This window comes from Pantherophis guttatus, chromosome 7 (assembly GCF_059756535.1).
Source record: "Pantherophis guttatus breed Tessera chromosome 7, ASM5975653v1, whole genome shotgun sequence".
NCBI classification, from domain to species: domain Eukaryota; kingdom Metazoa; phylum Chordata; class Lepidosauria; order Squamata; family Colubridae; genus Pantherophis; species Pantherophis guttatus.
Genome location: NC_142069.1, coordinates 17,754,080 through 17,773,314, shown reverse-complemented (window position 1 = coordinate 17,773,314; position 19,235 = coordinate 17,754,080). Strand labels below are relative to the sequence as shown.

At 43.4% G+C, this 19,235-nt stretch overlaps 1 protein-coding gene across 7 annotated transcripts in view; it reads left to right on the top strand.

Annotated features, from left to right (window-relative positions):
• Positions 1-18,109, top strand: part of IQSEC3 (IQ motif and Sec7 domain ArfGEF 3) — a 242,532-nt gene extending 224,423 nt beyond the window's left edge. Inside the window, exons 10-15 of one of the 7 annotated variants that reach the window (XM_087873704.1) lie at positions 297-396; positions 9,104-9,265; positions 13,442-13,534; positions 14,937-14,980; positions 15,064-15,143; positions 17,490-18,109. In XM_087873704.1, the coding sequence (XP_087729830.1) occupies positions 297-396; positions 9,104-9,265; positions 13,442-13,534; positions 14,937-14,980; positions 15,064-15,138 (474 nt within the window). In that variant the 3' untranslated portion in view covers positions 15,139-15,143; positions 17,490-18,109. Of the gene's footprint in view, positions 1-296; positions 397-9,103; positions 9,311-9,604; positions 9,712-13,441; positions 13,535-14,936; positions 14,981-15,063; positions 15,144-17,489 lie in introns of those variants that run through there. The other 6 variants (XM_060694485.2, XM_060694486.2, XM_060694483.2 and 3 more) reach the window with 6 other exon arrangements.
• Positions 18,110-19,235: the final 1,126 nt, after the last annotated feature.

The following is a 19,235-nucleotide window of genomic DNA, read 5'->3' as shown; positions in this document are numbered from 1 at the left end:
GACCTGATTATTGGTTGGACTGGATCCCATTAGGCATGTTTTTTAGCCCTACTCTTTCCTTTCACCATGCCCCATCTTTTTGGGGTATGGTTCCTCACACCGCTCATATTCCCATTAGGATCTCATTCTGATTACCATACTGTAGTTGAATGGTGGTGTTTGGACCTTAAACTTTCCTGTTGTCCTTTGCTGATCTTTCTGAAAGACTCTCTCTCTCTCTGTCTCTGTCTCTGTCTCTGTCTGTCTGCCTGTCTGTCTCTCTCTCTCTCTCTCTGTTCGTCTGTGTCCGTTCACAGATTCTCAAGCTTTGCCCCAAGAAGAAAAGCTCTTCAACCTACACATTTTGCAAGTCAGTCGGCCTCTTAGGAATGCAGTTCCATCTGTTTGAGAATGAATGTAAGTTTATCACAGTCTACTTGGCTCTTTGCCTGATGACGCTGGAGGGGATAAATGTGTCGTCTTTCATGGGTTGTAGAAAAAAGGTCATTCGGGAGGGAGAGCAAATGCAGTGTTCTAGTTACAGTGAACGTTAGCATTTAGAATCTGAACTGGAGACCCCCCCCCCAGTGTTAATTCAAACTTACCATGGTGACTTTGGGCCATTCCTTCTCTTCAGCCCAACTGAATACAAAGGGTTGTTGATGGATAAACAACAAGAGAAGGGAGTGTAGCGTATTTATTTACTTATTTATTGAATTTATATTGCCGCCTGTTTGCCCATGGCGACTCAAGGCGGCTTACAGAATATAAAACCACATTTAAAACAATAAAAACTAAGCAAAAGAATCAAATCAATTAATATAGTATAGTATAACAAAATCACCTGCTACCCACCTTCCGCCCCAGCGACAGCAGATCACATGAGCCATTTAATAGGCTCCATCCCGCTCTGGGTTCCCCAGGCCCGCTGGCAGAACCGGGTCTTCAGCGCCTTCCGGAAAAGTATTAGAGTTGGGGCCATTCTAATCTCTGGGGGAATGATGTTCCAGAGAGAGGGAGCCACCACAGAGAAGGCCCTTCTTCTGGGTCCCACCACATGTATCGCCCTCGGGGATGGGACCCGCAACATTCCCTGCCTCCCCGCTCTGATGTTTCAGGTAGATGTGACCTGCAAGAGACAGTCCCTCAGATAACCTGGTCCCAAGTCATGAAGGGCTTTAAAGATGACAACCAGCACTTTGAATTGCACCCGGAAGCAAATCTGCAACCAATGCAGCTCCCTCAGGAGAGGTGATACATGTGCACACCGGGGTCTGCACAAAACTATGTGGGCTGCTGCATTTTGCACCAACTGGAGCTTCCAGATGCTCTTCAAAGGCAGCCCCATGTAGAGCGTGTTGCAATAGTCAAGATGGGAAGTGACTAGGGCATGAATGACTGTGAGTAGGGACTGTTGGTCCAGGAAAGGATGTAACTAGCGCACAACCCGCAGTTGCATAAAGGCCCTCCTGGCCACGACCACCACCTGCTCTTCGAGCAGGAGTTGTGAGTCCAGGAAAACCTCTAGATTACACACAGGGTCTGTTTTGGGTAATGCCACCCCCTCCAAGACCAAAGGTGGCAATTCTCCCTGAGCCAACGAACCCCAAATCCAGAGCCACTCGGTCTTGCAAGGGTTTAGTTTCAACCCGTTGCTCCCCATCCAGCCCCTAACAGCCTCCAGGCACTGCAAGAGGGAGGACACGGCATCACTTAACCCACCACGGGCCAAGACATATAGCTGAGTCCAGTATGCTACCTTATGTTCCTAGGGAAACATGAGATACAAATGTCTATGGAGATTCTCAGTCATCCAGATCGTGGTTGTCCCAAAGGTGCTTTTTCAAGAGGCAACTGGGCTTCCTGGTTTTTCTTTGAAGACGTTTCGCTTGGATGAGAAGCGAAACGTCTTCAAAGAAAAACCAGAAAGTCCAGTTGCCTCTTGAAAAAGCACCTTTGGGATGAGATACAAACGAATGAATCAAAACTGCTTGAAGAAAGGTTGGTTTGTCTATCACAGACTCTTGACTGGTTAAACTCCTTTAAACCATGATTCCAACTCAGGTAGTCCTCAACCTACGACTACAATTGAGCCCCAAATTCATGTTGCTAAGTGAAACAGATGTCAGGTGAATTTTGCCCCCATTTTACGACTTTTCTTGCCACTCTTGTTAAGTGAATCCCTGCAGCGCTTAAAGTAGTAACGTGGTTGTTAAGTGAATCTGGCTTCCCCATTGACTTTGCTTGTCAGAAGGTCACAAAAGGTGAACTCATGACCCCAGGACACTGCAACCGTCATAAATATGAGCTTCTGAATTTTGATCATGTGACCATGGGGATGCAGCAATGCTCGTAAGTGTTAAAAATGGTCATAAGTCACTTTTTTTCAGTGCCGTTGTAACTTTTAACAGTCACTAAATCAACTGTTGTGAGTCGAGGACTATTTGTACTTCCGTAATTCCATACCGTATACATTCATTCAATTTGAGAAACAAGCAAAAAAAACAAAAACAAAAAAACAACAACAACCCACCCCAAACAGCCAAAGCTTTGTAAAATTATATAATAACTTAGATAAAAATCTTCAGTGGAACTGAAGACACATACAGTGTAGTGGTGAAATGTAAAATTTGTTACTACTGGTTCTGTGGGCGTGGCTTGGTGGGAGGTGGGGGTAATGTGATGGTGCAAGTGGCCAATTTTTTTTTTAACTTTTAAAACCATTTTTTCTACAACCTCTTCGGTGAAGAGGTTGTAAAAAAATGCTTTCAAAAGGCTCTGATGATCCCAGCTGCCTGATCGGCAGAGGCTTTTTAAAAAAATCAGCTTGGATCGTCAGAGGCATTTAAAAGAAAAAAAGGGTTTTTTTCTTTTAAAAGCCTTTGACGATCCCAACTGAGCCGCACGATTGTCAGAGGCTTTTTTTTTTTTTTACTTTTAAAAGCATTTTTTCAGCCGAAGAGGTTGTAGGAAAAATGCTTTTAAAAGTAAAAAAAAGCCTCTGATGATTGTGCGGCTCAGCTGGGCATGGGGGGGGGGCAGGGATTTTTGCTACCAGTTCTCCGAAACACCCACCTCCATCGCTACCGGATCGGGTGAACTGGTCCGAACCGGGAGCATTTCACCCCTGATACAGTGGCTGTGGAATTCTGAATGGCTGGGTGGGATGAAAAGGTAAACCAGGAGAATATTCAGAAAAGGAAGCATACCTGACAATCAGTGCAGAGGTGGGTTTCAGAAGGTTCTGACCAGTTCTGGAGAGCCAATAGCGGAAAGTTTGAGTAGTTCAGAGAATGGGTAAATACCACCTCTGACTGGCCCCTCCCCCATCTATTCTCTTCCTCCGGAGTCCCAGCTGATTGGGAATAAATGGGGATTTTGCAGTATCCTTCTCTTGCCACACCCACCAAGCCACGCCCTCCAAGCCACGTCCACAGAACCGGTAGTAAAAAAAATTGAAACCCACCACTGAATCAGTGATGCTATTAAGCCGGTTCGATCCGGTTCGGGAAAACCAGTAGCGGCGGCTGTGGGAGGCTCTGCCCACCCACCCGGATGTCATCACGTCCCGTTTTTGACACTCTGTGTATGCACAGAAAGTCCCGCGCATGCACGGAGGTGACACATACGCTCCCATTTGCGAATACCACCCCTGCTAACAGTGATTTGTTGGGAACCTCAGTTATAGGCCTAAATGAACAACAAACATCGAACAGAAATGAACAATCATCGAACAATCATAGAATCCTAGGGCTGAAAGGGAACTTAGAGATCATCTAATCCAACCCCCTGCCCAGGGCAGGAATCCGCCGACCACCTCAGACAAATAGCTTCTATACTTTCGGTTGAAAACCTCCAGGGGAGCATGAGTCTGAAAAGTAGGCTGTTCTCCTTCTTTATTTAATAGCACTCACAATCAAATTTCAGCTTCTTTCATGTTTGGAAAAGAATCTAAACTGATGGATCATTTGTCACTGTCTTCTTTTTGAATGTTTTTGACCTCCCAATCTAACCCAGAGATTCCCCCATCTAAGTAACCTGGCCTTCTTTCTTTGTTCACACTAGTTTATCCTGATGGTGAGAACATCGTACATTTTATATCAGTGGTGAAATCCAAATTTTTTTTACTACTGGTTCTGGCTTGGTGGATGTGGCTTGGTGGGCATGGCAGGGGAAGGATACTGCAAAATCTCCATTCCCACCCCACTTCAAGGGAAGGATACCGCAAAATCCCCATTCCCTCCCCATTCCTGGGGGAAGGATATTGCAAAATCTCCAATCCCACCCCACTCTGGGGCCAGCCAGAGTGTGGTATTTGCCGGTTCTCCGAACTAGTCAAAATTTCCGCTACCGGTTCTCCGAACTGCTCAAAATTTCCACTACCGGTTCTCCAGAACCTGCTGGATTTCACCCCTGCTTTATATACATTTTCCTCAGTTCATTTAAAAAAAAAAAAACTTCCGCAGTTTGACTGTGATTTGTTTTGTACTTCCAGTTTTATAGGGAGCTTTCTAATTGATTTCAGGATTGTTGCATAAGTGGCTTTGCCTTTATTTATTTGTTTTTGTCTGCACAAATTAACATATGCTAGCAACTGTGTCTTGCAAACTAAAAACGCACACAGAACGGAAGTCTGTGATGGATGCATATGAAAACACGATGGAGTGGAGCACTGTGAAGTACTTGGGGACATGCACAAATTCTGCATGAAGTGAAAGCTGATTTCCTTGATGTTTTCAAACAATGCAGAGCTTCAGGAGTGAAAATGATTGTGCGTAGCATCTTATGTACTGCACGTGTGATGGAATGTGAACCTGGAGAATTGGTGGAGAGAAATTTTTGGCAACCTGGAACTTTCCCAGGGAGATAGTAGAAAATCTCATCAGAGGGAGGCCCTGATTAAGAGACTGCACATCTAACTTGGATGGAGGAGGAGTGAAGATGTTTAGGATAGCCACACCCTAGAATCCCTCTGGATATAGCAATAGCAATAGCATTTAGACTTATATACTGTTTCACAGTGCTTCACAGCTCTTTCTAAGTGATTTAGAGAATCAGAATGTTGCCCCCAACAATATGGGTCATTTCACCGACCTCAGAAGGATGGAAGGCTGAGTCAACCTTGAGCTGGTGAGGATCGAACTGCTGGCAGTGAGCTGAATTAGTCTGCAATACCGCTTTCCAGCCACTGCACCACCGCGGCTCCTGTTTCACTAGTAGTTTAGAAGGTTGTGCCTTTAGTTTGCTCTGATTCTATCCATTAGGTGTAAGCGAATAAAGGATTGGACTCGATTGGATTTTGCGGTGTTGTCTTTGGGCTTGAGCCTGCCAATATGTGATTCCGTCTTAGACTGAATGAGCTGGGAGCTTGCAATATAGAATTCTCTACTCTTTGTTGAGAAAGCAACGCGGAGAAGACTGTATTTAGATCAAGCCAAGAGAGGTCGGTGGTACTCAATTCCTTCTCCTCTGATAATAGCAATAGCACTTAGACTGATATACCGCTTCACAGTGCTTTAACAGCCCTCTCTCTAAGCGGTTTACAGAGTCAGCCTATTGCCCCCCCGCCCCAACAATCTGGCTCCTCATTTTTACCGACCTCGGAAGGATGGAAGGCTGAGTCAACCTTGAGCCCGGTGAGATTTGATCTGTCAAACTGCTGGCAGCCGATGATCAGCAGAAGCAGCTGATCTATAATATTTATTTATTTATTTATTTTATTTTATTTATTAATCATATTTCTATACCGCCCACTCTCTGAGGACTCTGGGCGGCTTACACCAAAGACAGTATACTAAATAGCATATTGCCCCCTAACAATCTGGGTCCTCATTTTACCCACCTCGGAAGGATGGAAGGCTGAGTCAACCTTGAGCCGGTGAGATTTGATCCGCTGATCTGCTGAACTAGCAGTCAGCTGAAGTAGCTGCAGTACTGCACTCTAACCACTGCGCCACCTCAGTTTGTAATAAACCATGCAATGGTTATAAACAATGGAGAAATATAGGTAATGCTTGTATGATGCTTGCCCTGAAGATATTGCAGTGCGTAGTTTGGCAATGAAAAGTCTGCAAGGAAACAATGAAAACTCAGATAGCACCAAGGACTCCAAAACTTCATCTCTTCTGTTATGGGCTTACATTATAGCACTTGAATCCTCTTTCCTAATACTGCTACCCTGATGGAAGTACACACACACACACACACACACACACACACACACACACACACACACCTTCTTCACACACTTGCATAACCCCACACCGCACAGCTCCTGTTTCTAATGAAAAAGACATCCAAGTTCCAAACATAGAGCTCCGTGTCAGGACTTATTTGATTCTTGCAGCGAACGGCAGAAAGCAACAAAAGAATAGAGTCGCCAGAATTAATTTACTGCACAGTGGCATCCCCCAAATCTTGAAACGGAGTACCAATCATGGCAAATGATTCTTGAACATGCAAGGCTTCCGGAACAAAAACTGTTTCTCAGAAGTTGTTTGGCATAAACGAGGCCAAATCTGTCTCTCTGTATTAAGGTTAAGTTCAGAAAGAAGATCTGCATGGCAACGTTCCTTTCCTTCTCTTTAAATCACATTGTATACTTGCTGCAAAGTGTCTTGTTATAGACACAGGTCCCATGCCTTCCTACCAAAATCCAAATCGGTTCTTTGTTCTCTGCTATTTGTAGAAGATCCTTAAATCCTTTATTTAAAAAAAAGGGGGGGGGGAATCTAACGTACCCATTAAACGTGCTTGTGATCATATTAACTGGAGGATGCAAAAACTTGCCTTATTTATTTATTTATTTATTTATTTATTTATTTATTTATTTATTTATTTATTGGTTCAATTTATATGCCGCCCTTCACCGGAGACTCAGGGCGGCTTACAATACGTTAAGCAAAAGCCTTCATACTTTTGTATATACCTGCTTAGTAGGGCTTTCGCCCCCCCCCAAGCGGTGTTCTTTTTTATACAAAGTCAGCTTATTGCCCCCAAAATCTGGGTCCTCATTTTACCTACCTTGGAAGGATGGAAGGCTGAGTCAACCTTGAGCCTGGCGAGATTCGAACTTGCAGTAATTGCAGGCAGCTGGTGTTATTTAACAGCACTTTAATCTGCTGTGCCACCAAGGTCCTCTTAATCTAGGACAAATGAATTATCTAGCATTGTTTACCCTGGCAATGGCTTTTTCAGGTCACAGCAGACATATCACTTAGTATCTGCCTTTCTATCTAGAAACGACAGAGGTATTTTGCATGGAGACAACAGAAATAACAGACTGGATTAAAAAAAAATACTACACATTTTCACATGTGAAAATGGGTTAGTTTTAAGTGATTGTGATTGTGTTAGCCCTTCAAGATTGACCAGACTAGGAAACTAAAGTTGTAAATGCTAATACAGGCAAGTCTTGGTTTACAACTATTCCTTTAATGCAGGGGTGTCAACTTAAGGCTTGTGGGCAGGATCTCGCTCATGGGGTGCTTAAATCTGGCCCGCAGAGCCAGTCTGGAAATAGCAAAGGACTGGCCCGCGATGCCTGTGGCAGCCAAAAGGGCACGGGGAGCCACACACACCCTGTTTTGGCTGGCAGGATATTGCAGGAGGCATCTCTTCCCCGTCTCCCTACCCCCCACTGGCCCGGCCCGTGGAGGAGAACTACAATGCTGATCCGGCCCTCGAAGAAATCCAGTTTGACACCCCTGCTTTAGCGATTGTTTAGAATTACAATGGCACTGAAAAAAATTGACTTATGACAGGTCTCACAAACATCCCCATGGACGCATGTTCAACATTTGAGCACTTGGCAACTGGCATCTATTTATGACGGTTGTAACATCTCAGGGGTCCTCTGCAACCTTCCCAGCTGGCTTCCAACAAGCAAAGTCAATGGGAAAGCCAGATTCACTTAATGGCCATGTGATTCACTTAACAGCTGCAGTGATTCACTGAACAACCATGGCCAAAAGGTCGCAAAATCAGGCATGTCTCACTTAACAACTGCCTTGCTTAGCAACAGAAATTCTGGTCCAAATTGTCCTAAACTGAGGACTACTTTTACTATAAGATTACCGTAACAGATCTTACAAGTCTGAATATGCTTCCCCCCTCCTTCCTGTTACCTTTGGTAGAACTATTGAGCATCACGTCTGAGATGCTTTCCCAAATTACATTTCTGCTCTAGACTCAGATTTCATTGATCTGGGTTCTACTTACCTTTACTACCAGTTGGCAACGGGGCTGCGTGCGTGCACTTCTTCACATGTGCAGAAACTTCCTGATGACGTCCGGGTCAGTGGGCGGAGCCTCCCGCCAGTTTTACTACCGGTTCTTGCGAACCGGTCCAAACCGGGGGGGCAACCCACCACTGATCTGAAAGTTGCCTTGGCTGTGTCTCCTCCTCCTATTCCTTAAGGTTATTCCTACTACTTTATAATGCCTTGGTAAGGACACACTGGGAATACTGCATCCAGTTTTGGTCGCCATGATGTAAAAAAGATGTTGAGATTTTAGAAAGAGTGCAGAGAAGAGCAACAAAGATGATCAGAGGACATATGAAGAACGGTTGCAGGAAGTGGGTATGTCTAGTTTAATGAAAAGAAGGACTAGGGGAAAAATGATAGCAGTGTTCCAATATCTCAGGGGCTGCCACAAAGAAGAGGGAGTCAAACTATTCTCCAAAGCACCTGAGGGCAGGACAAGAAGCAATGGGTGGAAACTAATCAAGGAGAGAAGCAACTTAGAACTAAGGAGAAATTTCCTGACAGTTAGAACAATTGATCAGTGGAACAACTTGCCTCCAGAAGTTATGAATTCCCCAATACTGGAAGTTTTAAAGAAGATGTTGGATAACCATTTGTCTGAAGTGGTGTAGGGTTTCCTGCCTAAGCAGGGGGTTGGACTAGAAGACCTCCAAGGTCCCTTCCAACTCTGTTATTATATTCTAGGATGCTCATTGCATGTGATGGTGATGATGAAAAAGGATTTATTATTGGCCACCCACTCCAGTCCACTTTCTAATCCCACCCAGATGTTTGGTGTTGTTTTTTTTTTAATAATATATGAAGCCAATACTAATATTTTCAGAGGTTTTTATTTTTTCTCCTCTCCTTTTTCATAGACTATCCCCATGGTATCACTTTGGTGATTCCAGTTTCAGGCTCAGAGAAGAAACAGGTGCTTCATTTCTGTGCCCTAAACGCTGAAGAAATGCAAAAGTTTGTGGAAGACCTCAAAGAATCAATAGCTGAGGTGATGGAGCTAGAACAGATTCGAATTGAATGTAAGACTCCCAGCGTGTTCCAGACTCCATGCAGTCATTCTGTCTGTATGTACATATGTCCGTGTCTTCTGTATTTTTATGCTTATCATTGATAGAGACGCCATTTCAGATTTTTTTTTAAAAAAATGGGCTGGGGGAACATTTCCATGAAGGCAGAAAGGTCATTGTTTTAAATTGTCATCATTCAACTGCAGACATACATGGTTTTAGAGTATTCATTATAATTTCTAAGCCTCTCTTTTCTCCTCTCTTCTCTCTCCTCTCTCTTCTCTCTTCTCTCCTGTTTCCTCTCTCCTCTCTTTCTCTCCTCTCTCTCTTTTCTCTTCATAATAACTATAGGAATATAGGAACATTATTATCTGGGGTAATCTCTTTCCCCACTATAAACAAAAAAGTTATTATGAGTTACTGAATCCACATCCCAAGTTCAAACTTTGGTCTAAGCCAGTGGTTCCCAACCTTTTCTTTGGCCATGCCCCACCTAAGCATCTCGAAAATCCTGATGCCCCCCTCCCCCTCGTGACATATAATTCTTACTATTCAAAAAGTGAATTCCTACTCACAGGAGGAAGCCTAAAAGGCCATTAACTTGGTTTAAACAAGGTTCCAATTGCCCCCATGAAAAATCAAATTGCCCCCATTAAAAATCAAATTGCCCCTCTGTGGGGTGTGGGCCCCACTTTGGGAACCACTGGTCTAAGGTATTATTTGTTTTAACTGTGGTTTATACACAGTGCTAAATTGTAAACCATCATCTACGAATCCCAGTGGTTGAATTCAAACACCATGCTAAACCAGAGTCTATCTTCATTATGACCCTAATGTGGTATATACAGGCAAACGTAAGGTACAGAATCATTGAGCTTGCCAGAGATACAATGTTCCTATGTTCCTATCAATAATTGCACATGGAACCAGTAAATAAATTACTCCCTTGGTTTTGGAAATGGGTAAGATGGATAAGAAAATAATGAGAATATTTGAAAACAAATGTATGCTGGATTAGCTCATATGAGTCCAGCCGATACAATAACACCCGGGACTTATGTGTATCAGAAAACCTGGCATCATTTTTGGAATGCTATATGGATTATGTGCTCCTAATGTGACTGCTAATTAACTGCTTGGCTGCACAATCCGGCGAGTTCCTCTTTTTTCATTACTTACTTACTGAATAATACTTCCCCTCACATACACAAAAATATCCCTTCCCCACATACTGTTGCATCCATTCAGTTGAAGAGCTCTCTGGATACGGCTACAGTTATTCACAGTGGGGTAAAGCAAAATTTGCAGAATCAAAATTCATCCTGGAAACAGATATTTGCAAATTCAGAGAAGTCGCACTTCTGGGTTTGTCATTCCCTACTTTTTGGCTCAAGGAGCACACACCAAATCCAGGAGAAGAAATATATGTCATTGCCCTGATTGTGGGTATTTTACCCAATCTACTCCACTTGTAATATTTTAGCCTAAAATGTAGATAGCTTTCCTAGAATTCTTTATGTTTGTCAAAGCATAAGTAGAAGCGGGCCAAACTTTCATTTGTGTTTTGCGTTTGTGTGTGTGTGTGTTTGTGTGTGCGCCCGCACGTACATGCACTCAGGTGGTATATTTTCTATCTTTCCCAACCGGGTGTTTTCTCACTGTGATAGACTATAGCTTTGCCCCTGTGTCAGGAGATGCCTGCTAGCACCTTTTCCAACCAGCAAATTTTAATAAAAAACTTTTCATGAGATGCAGCTCACTTCAACAGATGCCCGGAGTGGCTAGGCTGATGGAGAATTTAAATTGGGGGGGGGGGAGGAGAAGAAGGCAGGGGAAGACAGATTGGTTATGCAGATGCATGTTATAAATACTCTTGTCAATTAACAATTGTGCTAAAAAAACCTATTGTGTTTGTTGAGGCCTTCTGAGATGGCTTGAAATCTTTTGTTGGACGTGAGTCCAACAGTAGCTTCCCCCAATGGTGCGGTTAAAGTTTCTTTTTTCCCAAAATGGCTAGTTTGAATTCTGTAGTGAATTATCCTAGGAGGCTGAAACGCTCTGATATTCCTTTGTCCTTGTCTTGAGAGCTGATGTCAAACTTGTGCCCATTAATTCTTTTGCACAAAGTTTGTCTGAGATGTACAGAATCCAGAGGGACATTGCTGGCAGATGATGGCATATATCCCACTGGAGGAAGAGCAAGTGAAGGCACCTTTAACCTTATAGGTGAAGCGTTTTGGAGCCTGTGATACTAGTGCTGTTGAAATGAATATGGGGCCAAACGTCTGTTTCTCATCTTAATATCATTTTCTCCCTGTTTCTGAATACTGATGAGAGAATCTGCTTCAGGTTGGATGGTTTGTATGCAAGTCTAGATCGGCTACACCAGAGTTCTCCAATTTTTCTGGTTTTGTGGACCAGCTGGGGTGGGGGGGGAGAGAGTATGGTTCTGTGTGAGTGGTGGGCAAGTGCATGTAGCTCCATTGGCGCAAGCATCAGGTACATGCACCCACTGCTCACTATCAGGGTTCTACATAATAAATCCATAGCAAGCGAGACTCCGAGGCAGGTAGATTCCTCAAAGAATACTTTTATTGGAATGATCATATTGGCACATATCTGGTGAAAACCGACTCTGAAGGTTCCCGTGGTTTTCACCAGATTAATTAAAAGTAAATTAAATTAAAAGTAATTAAACATTTTATACTTTCTCAAAACACACAGCCATATGGTCCAATTGCACTCCTGGCTGGCCACCGGGTGACATCACTTCGGCTTCCTCCGACCAGGTATGAAAAATGTCCTTGGTTCCCAAGAGAAAGTATTTTGTTTTGGCTACAAAACCACATCTATCTCAAATACCCCCTCCCTATCCCTCAGGTCCAGTGTGGCAACACTGAAGAGGTCAAAATGGCTTCAATCAGGTCAACTTCAGGGTTGACACTCGCGCAAGTGGAGATGCGCATACACACATGCACGCTCGCATGCCACTTCCGCAGCCCAGTTCCAAAGGGTTCAAGGCATGGTAGTGGACTATGGCCCAGGAGTTGGGGATCCTTGTGCTACACAGTTCCTTAGAAAGCTGTCCAGCATTGATTGTAATTTACCGGTCTTAATAATGTCATTTATCAATAATCTGTTTGAGTGACTTGAGCTATGACAACCACTGGAATTCTGTTCTGTTTTTGTGATCTATCATTTAACAGAACTGGGAATTGATGTGGTTCTGTTGATGTATCTGTTGATCTAGGTGAGTGGGTTTCAGTCTCCCGAATGGCTGGCTTAATTTCATCGAACGAGCATCTCTTATCCAATGAATTAGAACAAATACAATTATAGCTCGGAGCCTAGCTAGAGATGATAGATTTGAGAGTGTGTTGTGGGTAGAAACCCGAAACATTTAAGCACGCATAGGTAATCTGTAGGCTTCATGTGTAATGTGATGTTTATATATCAATTCTGTATTGTTACTAGGGCATCAAGGAAATGGACTTGTTGTTCAAGTGCACTGCTACTAAAGTTGATGGTGAGCTGGAAGTTGTTGAAGCTTTGATAAAATTTGATGAGCTTTTTTTTCCATAGGTCCATGTAGTGAAAATGTCATCAGTGAATTTCAAGTAAAGGAGGGGTTTCAGGAGGCAAGAACTGAGGAAGCAGTATTCTAGGTTGGCATGGAGAATTTGGCATATGACTTGAGTATTCATGCTGTGATGCTCATCTGCAAGTATATGTTGTTGCCAAAGTTTAAGGAGTCAAGGGTGAAGACCAGGTCATACAGTTAGGTAATAATAATGATACTTATAATCTGCCTCTCATCTGTCCTGCATTTCCATAACCCTCCCTTCTTCTCTTCTTTTTGCTACTTCTCTCAACCCAATTTAAATCCTACATTAGTCTAGTCACTTTGTGCATTAGATGAAGTGAACTGCAGCTCATGAAAACTTATGACTTTTAATAAAATGGGTACGACAGAAAAGTGCTACCAGATTCCTCCTGATTATTTGCCACCGTAGACTAACATGACTCTCCTCCTACAATATCTAGCAGACATGATTGCTCTTTTTTTCTTTGTCACATCCCTCTGGTTTTTATGGCTCTGTTTTTTTTTTGTTTTCATCTTTCTTTTTCTTTCTCTCCATTATATATTCTGTACCTTCCTCCTCTTCCCCCATCCCCATGTCTTCTTAGGGGAGCTGGAGAAACAGCATGGGGCAAAGAATCTTTCCTTAAAAACCAATGGGGCTCAGATGGAAATGCAATTCAAGCACGGATCTCCAGCAGGTTAGAATTTTCCCAGGTTCTTCACTCCCTACCTAGAACAACAATCAGTCCTTCTTTGCTCACCTCATAACCACAAGTAAGATCATAGGAAAAGGAAGGACAAAGCAACCTTGAGCAATAACATAACAGATCTTATCCTTGAAATGTCCCCAAGCTGATGTCATTTCAAAATAACTATGTTTCTCAAAGAACCAATCCCATATGCCATGCCATTCCCCCACAATTGGGGATTTTCCAGATCAGCATTAAAAGCTTATCACCTCACCTTTTGGTTTACCTGTTAATCTGAAAAAAAAAAACCCCAAAGCTGCAGATCTCATGCTGATTTCTATGATAGATTTGAATTAATAGCCAACAGAAGCTCATTCTTTGAGCTATCAAGACATTGTTCAAGTCTACATCTGATTTCATAATGCTGACGTTCTCCAAACTAGGTCATCCCTGAGAAGGGAAGAAGCAAAAAGGATAAACCTTATATTAAACTAGGTGGACTGGTTTGTAGCAAAGGACTTTTCACCAGTCTGGAAGTGCTGCCATATAGTCATTAAATTATAAAACTAGGCAGGATGTATGAAGACATCTACTCTATTTTAGGCTAAAAGAATGAAGGTTCTTAAATAGATTCAGTAATCATTCAATCATTCTTTTTGGAAAGGCAGATTAGGGAAATTATACTATCTTTACCAAACTATAGTTGGAGGAGGAGAGCTGAAAGTTACATTAGCATATACCCAGTTGATCTATATCCTGGATAAGCCAACATATTTTATTTTTTCCTCTCAAAATTATATTTTCAGTTCCAGGAAGTAATTTTCCTTTTAATATTTGACTAGGAAAAGAAGGATAGAAACAGTACATATATGACCAGGCCTTAATGAACCAATATTGGTTAAAATGTTAGACTGAGAATGGAGAAACCCAGGCTAAACTCAACCTCCCATCTTGGAAGCTCACAAAATGACTAGTTACTAACTAGCTAGTTACTCGATTGTAGCTCAACATGTCTCACAGGGGTTCTGTGATAGGACACAAAAGGAGCCTGTTCTCAGGTGGAAAGTTTGGGTATGAACTCCAAATAAATAAGAAAATGGCGGTAAGTAAAAGAAGACACCTGTATCATGGATTTCATTAGGTTGATGTGACACAGCAAATAACTGATGGTGAATTATTTTATTGTTGCATTTTTGCTGCCAGGAAAGTGAACTTGTGGGTTTTTCTGCCTAGGATGCCAAAAATAACTGACTTGCCTTGACTGTGAGGTAGATTGATTGAAGATGAACAGGGAGAAAAGCTTAGCAAGCCCAAGGAATCTGGCCCAATGTAGAATACCAACAGTTGTCCTAACTTATGGCAGAAAGAGTAGGTTGCACCACTGAAGGAAAGTCCTCTTTTATTTTCAAAGGCAAAAAAGATTTAGGAGAAAAAGGCCCGGAGAACACAGTGGAGGTAAGTAGAATGCGCAGCTATGGAGGTAAGTAATTCTCCCTCAGTTCAGCCCTTCTTACATTCTCTGTTGTTTCTTTTCTCAGGTTTTAATCAATGCCTCCCCTGCCAGACTGACAATTTTACCAATTTCCAGAGATACAATAAAAAGTTACTGCTAGGACGGGTAATACAACTTTCAAATCCAGATTAAACTTCAAAGCATTTTTTTTCAAGCCGTTTTCTCTAATTGTTAACACATCCTTCATGGAGCCAGCGGCCGAACTCTGGAAACTAACCTGCTCCTTCCTCATCCCCCACCCAGCACCCTTTCAGGAGAAATCAGAGACAGAGCTGAGATGAACCCCCTGGCAGCTCACGATCATTGCAAAATCTCCCCGATCCTCACTGCTCATCTGATCTTTCCTTCCATAGCTCTTTTGCCCAAAATGCTGGTGCCACTTTGGTGGCAGGCTGGGCAAGATTCACCGGGGGGGGGGCGGTTTGGAAGATTAGACCAGATGTCCCCCAACCTGGGAGAGATTGCTAGACAATATGGTATTGTGTTTCCTTATATGGCAAAAGATCCTTATATGGAAAGAGCCAAGGTGGCGCAGTGGTTAGAGTGCAGTACTGCCGGCTACTTCAGCTGACTGCTAGCTGCAGTTCAGCAGTTCAAATATCACCAGGCTCAAGGTTGACTCAGCCTTCCATCCTTCCGAGGTGGGTAAAATGAGGACCCAGATTGTTTGGGGGCCATATGCTGACTCTGTAAACAGCTTAGAGAGGGCTGCAAAGCATGGTGAAGCAGTATATAAGAGCACTTCCAAGGACTCCCATTCACCAGGAAAACTCTCCTAAGACTCATTCAGCAGCATCTCCCTCTCTCTGGAGATGCCACAACTACCTCTAAGGGCAGGGAATACATTTATCCATCAACCTCTTAACGGACATCAAGCTCCATCACCTTATACTTAGTTTCTCTTCTGTAGCCTTTGAGAAAACAGCCCCTCTGGGCATACTTGTTGCTCCGGCCATGCTCCTCATAATGTGCTTCATAAAAAACTAACTCGTTACTCTGGCAGCATGGCTGCTAATGCCCTACAGGAACAGGCATCTCCATTTTTGAGTCAAAACAGACACCTCTTCGTGGAGAGATCTTCACTTCGGGATCCCAAGGAAGCCGCCTATAAAGCTTTATCCTGGTTGGAATTCCAGAATTAGGCAGATAGGGCACCCCATCTGCCACTGCTCCTCCACAAAAGGGATCTCATTTTCCAACTCCTTGTTGAGCCTTACTCTCCCAAGTCTACTGGGTAGCTGTGCTTCTTTGAAATTCTTTCTCTTAACTTTCATCCATTGGCTCCCTAGATTCCTTCCGTAGGGAACTCCAGTCCATCTTAGTTGCTGTTTACAAACTGAACTTGAGGGATTCTTTGGGGTTCTTCTCGCTTCAAGATACCCCAAGCCTTCTTCCTCCCCTTCCCTCCTCAGCAGAAACAAGCATCTCCATTTTCTCTGAGATTTACCTGATCTGCTGCCATTTCATCAGATTTCTTTTCTTTTAAATCATTGTACAAACTGGATGGATACTTTTTTTTTCTTTTCTTTTCCTTTTGGGGGCAGATTTAAAAAAAAAATCATTTCCTTTCACTTGCCAACCATTGAGTGGATCAGAGCGAGCTGCAAGTTTGCTGAACGATGTCAGATTTGTGCTTGGTTTTTGTTTTGTTTTTCCCCCCTCTTCCCTTTTTAATTTTCTCCTTTTGTAAACAGAGTAGTGAGTCATGTGTGCCACTTTCCTGCTCAGAAAGACACGAGCTAGGAAGAGCTCAAGTCTTTCCTTGAATGTCAGCAAATCTCATCTCCCGCCCGTCCCCGTTCCCCCCCACAAAGATGTACAACCTCAATTATCCTTTCTTCTTTCTGCCTTGTTAGCCTATGGACTGCAAGATGATGTAAGAGTTTCTGAGCACTCCAGTCATAAAGCACAGCTTATCTGAAAATATGCCTGCATTAAGCAGAATTTGGAAAGACTTAATTCCCAGTTGCCTTTCTTCTAAGCAAAAGACAAATAGGGGCATAAAATAATAAAAGAAATCTAAGCGAACATTTAAAACTCTGAGTAACAAGATGGCTTTTTTTTTTTTTGATAGCATGAGAGGCAGTGGGCTCATGCCTTCAGCGTATATTACGTCAAGCTTACGTTTTTCATCCCACTTGTTCTGGGTGCCACTTGTATTGACTCCACCTGGATGGTTGAGGTTGTGCTGTCTGTGGATATAGCATTATTGCCTTCGCTGTTATGAAGCTCAAGAAGGAAGCCTGGGGAAGGTGTGCCTGTGGGAGTGGGGGAATGAGAGGTCAAAGGAGGGGTGGGATGGGAGATTTTGGAGCAACGCTTAAGCTGGGCTGTGGCTTTTGGAGAAAAAAACCTGGCGGTGGGGTGGGTGAAGGGTGAAGGGCAGCCTGCAGAAGCAGCTGGGAAGAAGTCTTGTAACATTTAATGCTTCTTTGACTGTTTCTAAACTAGGTGTCAATTCACAACAGGCTTCAAACGTACCAGCACAACTCTCTCCCGGGGTTCGAGAGTGGAGTGGAGCCCAGCACACATCCTAATGTGGCACGGGAAAGGCTGGAGGCAGCATTGGCGCCCTCTTACCCTGCCTCAGCGGGGACCCTTGTACAGTGTCAGCAGATTGTCAAAGTTATAGTCTTGGACAAGCCTTGCCTCGCTCGAATGGAGCCGGCCCTCAACCAGACTTTGACGCGCTACGTGTCCTCCGATTCCTGCAACTCTACACCCTTGCACTGTCGAGGCAGCGGGCTCCAAGGGACCCCGGTGAAAACCATTCATCAGCCCCCGCTTCCACCTCCGCCACCACCCTACAATCACCCGCACCAGACCTGTCCCCCCAGTTCCTTGCTTCACAGACGCAGATGCTCCAGTGGCTCGCGCAGTCTAGTGTAGCAGCCCTTACCAGCAGTAGCCAAACAGCACAGACCTAGCCTGGGACTCTTTTTCTGTCTTCAGAAAATATCTAGTTTGTAATTTATTTTTTAGTAAAATGAGAGAGTGTATGTGGGGAAGAAGAGGAAGAAAAGAAGAAGGAAGAAAGAAGAAAGGAAGAAGAAGAGGAGGAGGAAGAAGAAGAAGAAGAAGAAGAAGAAGAAGAAGAAGAAGAAGAAGAAGAAGAAGAAGAAGAAGAAGAAGAAGAAGAAGAGGAGGAGGAGGAGGAGGAGGAGGAGGAGGAGGAGGAGGAGGAGGAGGAGGAGGAGGAGGAGGAAGAGTACAGATTGTGATAAAAACACACAAAATCTTTAGTTCTTTATTACCTCTTCTAAACTGATTCTATTTTGAAGGAGCCCTATGAGAGCTTCAGAAGATTTTTCCTTTGTAGCCTCTTCCCCATTCTGCTTCAAACTCATACCTTTTCTGTCCTCTCTGCCCTCCATCCTACTTCTGAGAGGTTCCTTGCCTTCCTCTTTCTTCTGCTTTCACTTGCCCTCCTGTCTCCCACTCCTTACCTTTTCCGATAGGACCTTTTCTCACCAGTACTGAATTTCATATGTTTCTGACCAAAACAGACCTATCTATTGGGGTGGGGTGGGGTGGTATTGACTTTCATAGCCCATTTTGTTGAGGTTGAAGAACTGTAGCTGCTGTTATCAACGCTGTTGCCTCATCACTGCAGCTTGCTAAGTTGGAGCTGAAAATCTGTGCCATTTCACCATGCTTTCTTCTTCACACTGTCTTCGCAAGCGGAACAGAAGAGGAAGCAGAAGATGGAGGACGCTCCTTCTTCCACCCCACCCTGCTGCTAAACACAAAATCCAGACTCATTTTTGGACAAGGAAAAAAGTCTTCATTGTAATGAGAGAGCTCTGTAAATACACACCTTTATAGCTGAATGTGGGTGGATCGTGCCTCACCTGTTGGGGGAAATTGGAGGAAAAGATAGAGGCATAGCCACTTTCTGAAAGTATTGGACAATATGAAAGGCTCTTCAAATTTTTACTGAATTATTTTATACCCTGCTTTTCAGTCTGTTCCAGATTTTTAAAAAGTGATTAAATTCTGAAAGAAGGGGGTAATTTCAGCTTTGGAAGCACCCTGCTTTAATCCCCAAGTCAAGATTTATGCTTTCTTCATGTAAGGCAGGGATGGGGAATGATGGCCTTTTTATGACTTGTAGACTTCAACTCCCAGAAATCACAGAATTGAAGTTTATAAGTCACAAAAGGGCCATCATTTTCCTCCCCTGATGTATGATAAGAA